The sequence below is a fragment of the Protopterus annectens genome, chromosome 2.part0, assembly GCF_019279795.1.
Source record: "Protopterus annectens isolate FY-2018-M chromosome 2.part0, PAN1.0, whole genome shotgun sequence".
NCBI classification, from domain to species: domain Eukaryota; kingdom Metazoa; phylum Chordata; order Ceratodontiformes; family Protopteridae; genus Protopterus; species Protopterus annectens.
In genome coordinates, this window is record NC_056728.1 from 1,242,534,464 (window position 1) to 1,242,540,463 (window position 6,000).

General features: G+C 37.0%; 1 protein-coding gene across 4 annotated transcripts in view; it reads right to left on the minus strand.

Annotated features, from left to right (window-relative positions):
- The window catches only part of TEC (tec protein tyrosine kinase), a 1,312,802-nt gene that overhangs the window by 187,868 nt on the left and 1,118,934 nt on the right, over positions 1 to 6,000 (minus strand). For all 4 annotated transcript variants that reach the window (XM_044061419.1, XM_044061418.1, XM_044061417.1 and 1 more), the window contains exon 11: positions 1,500 to 1,633. In XM_044061419.1, coding sequence (XP_043917354.1) covers positions 1,500 to 1,633 — 134 coding nt within the window. The remainder of the gene's footprint in view (positions 1 to 1,499; positions 1,634 to 6,000) is intronic.

A 6,000-nucleotide genomic window follows, 5' to 3' on the forward strand; every position in this document is an offset into this window, starting at 1 on the left:
TAAAGTTTTTTCTGTTTGAAATGTATCAATATAAATGTTGAAATGTAAATATTGTAACAGAGGATATTAGAAGAGAATAGGTTAATCTCAATCCACCTGACTTTGGAAAATCGTACGAAATTAAATTACTTAATTTTGGCCATAAAGATTGTATCTTACAGGTCTCATTGCAGCCAGAAACAAAATGTCTGTACTAGAAAGCTTCTGGCATTGTCACTGGGGTGAACTAATTGCTACTCTGGAAGGGTGGGGGTTTGAAATTGTTTTTTGACTTCCAGAAGCTGCAGCAGATCTTAGCAAGGCTATGTGTGTGTATTATTGGCACATAGGCACTAAATCTTGACAGCTTCTAGCCAAAGGGAGAAGTAAGATGACAGATGTATGTGATGTCATTCTGTAATCCATCACTGAAAATAATGTTTAATACTAGGTGAGACTGAAGTCTCAGAGCACTCTGTTTTTGTAACCTGTCAAAGAAGGATCTCCCACCTACTTCATCTTGCCTTGCTCTATTTAGTCAGAGAAAGTGGGTGAAGATGTCAACAAAGGATTATGGCAAGCTGACAAAGAACCGGTTCCCCAAAGTGTGCAAAGCCAAAAAACTGGTGGATGTTAACCTGACTAAAGAGGAAATTATTTCAGCTTTAGTTGCAGCTGTAACCCAGACCAGCAACCAGCAGGATAACCAGTTGGCGATGGGGATTTGCATCCCTCAGAAACAGGACAGTTCACCTTTTCCTCACAGGACGTAAAAATCCATCTGGAGTTAGAGACTTGAACTGGAGGCCACATGTTTGGAATTAGAATCAGCAAAGAGGCTGCTCCTGGCATAGCTGGCAATACCTCACATTGTCACACCTACTTCTAATGCCAACTGTACACCATACCTTAGAAAACCCTTTCCATACCACGACTGCTGTGGAAGACTCTCAGACACATGACACATATAGAGGTCCACACTCCCAACATTAAATATATGACTTTATTCTAACCTTAATCCACAAACACTGGTGCACACACATGCTTTCAATCCCTAATATCAATATCTCTATCTCTCTCTTTATATATATCATGCACACATCTTGCAAATAAACATACATAAATATAAACACATACATATACATGAATAATAAATACGTAAATAACATACATATTTACAGCTGTATGATTGCATTTGTGGTGTGTGGGTGTGTACATGTGTGCAGCTGGTTGAGTGTGTGTGTGCCTATGTGAGATTAGGCAGTTCTGTACACTGTAACCTAATTACAGATAATGAGTAACTTTCCTGGGCAGGGTGGGTTTAGCAAGTATATCACAGCTTGTAAGGTGGTAGTAGCTCTAAAAATCCTGGCTATCACCTTGACAGAAAACCACCTACAACTACTTAGTGTTCCATAAAGACAACTAATGATATATTTAAGTTTATTCATTTATTTTAATATGGTTATTTACTAATTTTATTTTCATAACGTTACTTGCTAATTCCAAACATATCTTACCTGCTGCATTGTGTTGATGATAGTCAATTAGTTCTGGTATACAGCTACGGACAACTTTCTCAGCAATGTAATACTGCATAGGATTAGTCTGTGTTTGTTTGATATGGTAATGTTTTGTTTCTGGTCTGCTCTCTCTAAGAAGTAAAGAGGAAAGTTACATAAGCAAAAGTTACTCCACAGTGGTATGATATTAAATCCTAATAAGAAAGCCCAAATAATGCAAATACAAATCAGTGTATACTTGTGGCAATGAACTGCATGCTTTAGTCTGCAAAGAATACTATTACACTGTAGTTATTTGGATTGCAAAGACAGCACAGATTAAACTATAACAACGTAAGGAACTTGATTATAAGTGTCTCTCTGGCATCTAACACAAATATAATTACTTACATTTAATCTAAAGATGAGTTTAGCATTCATAAAAAAAAACACTAGATAGTATTCATACTTAGATGCAAAGGATACAAGAAAAATGCATACTAGCTTGTCTACTTTGCAAGACTGTTACAATTCATAGACTCCACTGATGATTGGCACTGTAGCTGAGGACATCAATGCATGGGGACTGGTGCTGCAGCAGTACTTACTATGAGTATCGCGCCATTATCACTTTCCAGTGTGCACTGTTTTTTGTTGTTGCTTTTACGCATTATGCATCATCCATCACTGCACCATTCTATTCCAAGCTTTGAATCTAGGGGGTCATTTGCATGGGATACTTTGTTTATTTGATAGCAGAACCATGTAATACCCACATTAGTGACCACTAATATATCAGGACAATGAGTTTTCTAAAACACAGTGCACTGAAACTATTGGTACTTACTGTGCTTATCAAACATAGCCTTTCTTTTTTCTTTGATGACCATTAGTTGTGCCTGTTTTCCATTACCTGCTACTAAGATTGCTTTCTGTCTGATTTTTAACTAAGCATTCATTTCATTGCCTGCATCTCTTCCTCTCATTTCTCTCTCTTCCCAATATAACCAACATACTTAAATGAACAGAAAATGTTACCCAGGTGTTATCTTAAGGAAGCATTTAGGACTTCCCCTGCAATAACACCCCTTGTCTTCCAAGTCTTAGTACAAAAAAGTTTAATAGGACTAGCAAGTGTCCTATTCTTCTACGTTTTTCCTAACAACAGGACTTATGCTCAGAAATAGACCAAAGATCCAGAACTCCCAACTCAGAGCAGTAGGTAGCTCAAAATTGTTATTTTATTTATTTATTTGCAGTTTGTTAACCGGGATAGTCCATGGGGCCAGAGTGAGCCCTTTTCCAATGGAGGCCCGGGAAGAACAGCTCCATGTGAGTACATATGCAAAGCTACAGACAAAATAAATTACAATACAATTTTAAAAGAATACAATGTACAATTGCTTAAAAATTTACAGCGTATTATGACTTGTAAAAAACAAAGGAGTTAATGCAAACAATTTTGTTTGATATAAAAATAATGGTTTATACGGGCTGTCAAAGTTATAGGGAAAAAAGAAACAGTAGGAGATAAGAGTAGGGAAAGAGTGAGAAAGGGTAGGGGGAGTTAGCGTGAGGAGGAGCGTAAGAGAAGCTTTTTTACAGTGTTGACAGGGATAGGTTTGAGAGAGAAAGGAGGGGAAAGTAGATTTAGTGGAGGAAGGAGAGGAGTGTGAGGGGGGAGAGGAGGGAGGGGAAGATCGGTTTTTAGGGAAGGCAGTGGTAAGTTTGGTTACTGAGTTAATGAAGAAAGAGTTAAAGTTGGAGGATATGATATGGTCAGGTGCATTAGGGTCAGGGCAGGGACTGTCTTTTGTTCCAGGACTTAGGAGGGTGGAGATATTGCTCCAGAAATTTTTGGGGTTAGTTTTATGATTGTTTTGGAGCTTAGAGTAATAAGATTTTTGGTCATCGGCAATTTGTTTTTTAACTAAATTTCAAAGTTGTTTAAATTCTATAAGGGAGTTTGGTGTTTTAGACTTTTGGTGATGTTTCCATAATTTATCATGTTGCTACTTGAGAAATCCCACTATGCCCAGACCTTGGGACAAATCCAAAACATATGTAAACTATCTTTCCTGCCCTGACCACATCTCTATCAATTACCAGCAATTGAAATACCCATTTTCAGTTGTCTGTATGGTGTAAGATACCATCTACATAAAATTATTTTTTGCTGGTCATATTTAGGCCACATTTTAGTCTGTTCACCTCCCTCTTACTTAAAAAAATTCTCTTGTCATTTCCACTTTCCTGCTATAAGACACGTCAAAGCCTCAGCTTTATTTTCCCATATATCTTTACATGTACATCAGTCATGCCCTGCTCCACTTCACCTTCATTTATGGCATAAAGAAGTACTTAATCCATAATTGTTTAAACTGCAAGCCATTCTTCTTTAGGTAAACCAAATTCAAAACATAATGAGTCAATTTTTTTTCCACTCTGAACCGGTAAGGGAAATAAGGACATGCAATCATATGACTACTCCCCAGTCATCCAGAGACAGAAGTCTGGATTTATTAACTACTGACTTAGTGACTTCCAGGTGAAACCAAATCACATCACTGGGCCCACATTCAATCCCCAAGCATCAGTCCTTCTTGGTATACTTGCCAAAGCCATTTTTCAGAAAACTTACATGTTCTATACTGAGACAGATTACCCTGTACCTCACCAAGTGGGGGATTCCCAACCCCTCCTAAAAAGGCGGGATGGGCACTAATGTCACTTAAAGTCTCCTGCCTTTCTTCCCAAAAATAGCATCATCTATGTTGCCTTGAAGAAGTTCCAAGAATGAGTGAGATAATAAAATTAAGATATTTTTAAGTATATACAAAACGTGGAAATATTCTGGATTGCTCTAATTTTACACACAACAGATTGAAAATTAGCTAACTATGGTAAAATACTTCATATCTTGGTTACCAATTCCTGACAATTTGTCTGAATATCTGAATAGTATCAGGATGGGAAGATCTTAATTTTAGTCCTAAATAAGTAGCTTGTGACACAAGTGGGAAAGAGAAGCCTTCCGATTCTTCATTTACCCCACCATCCTTCAGTATAGATGTTTTTTTGAAAATTACACTGCAGTCTTGAAACTTTGCTAAAAGAGTGGAAGATATCCAAAGCTCACTCAGTACTGCAGACAATTTTGAAATGAATAATACGCAATCATCTGCAAATATAAAACAAAAATTGGTCAAACCATCCAGTTTTGTTTGATTTTCTAACACTATCCTGACCTGATATGCAAGTTTTTCCATAACTAATAGAAAAAGGGTTGGAGAGAGTGGGCACCCTGCCTGGTACCTTCTCTACTACATGTATGATTAGATAAACCCTCCCATTAACTAAAACTTTGTGGACAGGGAAGAATGAGTTGATTATATTACTTAAGGGTGATTCTTGGATGAAGCCTTCTGCATGCAGAGTTTTGGCTTTTGTCTCCACATCAGCACAGTATTGCAAGTCCGTCTAAAGCCATGATTTTGTGGATGCAGGTAAAATTCCACATCACGATATCTGCAACCATAACATGAAGCCATGTGACATTTTTCTGAAATAAAATGCTCCATAGGCAGTTATAATGAATATACAAAGGCAGCCTTCATAATGTGGTGACAAGTAGTTATGCAGTTATCCTCTGAGCATCTATCTCAGTATTTAACATATCTGCAAACTCCATATGCAAGTGCTGTGTAAGTACATCTTAGGGAAAGATGTCTCTCAGAATATAATATTTAATGGCAGTGAGAAAATGACTTTTGTAATACAGTTCCTGCGCAGGAGTAAACAAAGTTTCTCCCAATATATGCTGCCCCTTCCTCCAGTGGGTTGAATAACATATAGTTTAGCACACAAATATTGCAGATACATAAATAACATACTGCAAATGTAACCATAAAATGAACTGCATTCTCATAGTACTTAACTTACTTTAAAAGAACACTGCATAGCACCACCAGTAGTTTACCTACAGTGTATTAAATGATATCACTACTGAGATATAAATAGCACTTGAAATGTCATGCAACATGTATCATTATAATAAGGGAACCTGTTCTAATGCATTGTAAATAAGTCCCTGAATTTTATTTTTCAGTGCTGGATGTAGAAAATGGGTAAAAGGGGGTTGATGATGATGATGATGATGAGTAAGAGAGAGAGGTATCCGTTAACAGACTGAAAGAACAAAGCATTATCAACTGGGACTACCAATTTCATGCATTAAGGCATGGAATTTATAACTAGACAAAAATCTGCCAAATACATTGCGTTTTCTAACAATTATCTTCTAGAGGTGTAGACAATATACTACAAAGATTGCTTTTCACTGCTACATATCCAAGGTAAAGGAATAGAAATGCAAAAGTAAGGGAAAGGGCAAACAAAAAAAAGAGAGTGGGAGGGCTCTTGTGTAGTATATTACTTTTATTCTTTTATTCTTCTATTCCTGACCAGGGCTTATGTGCCACAGAAGCAGGGATTTTGAGAAGAGAAAAAAAAATCTGTG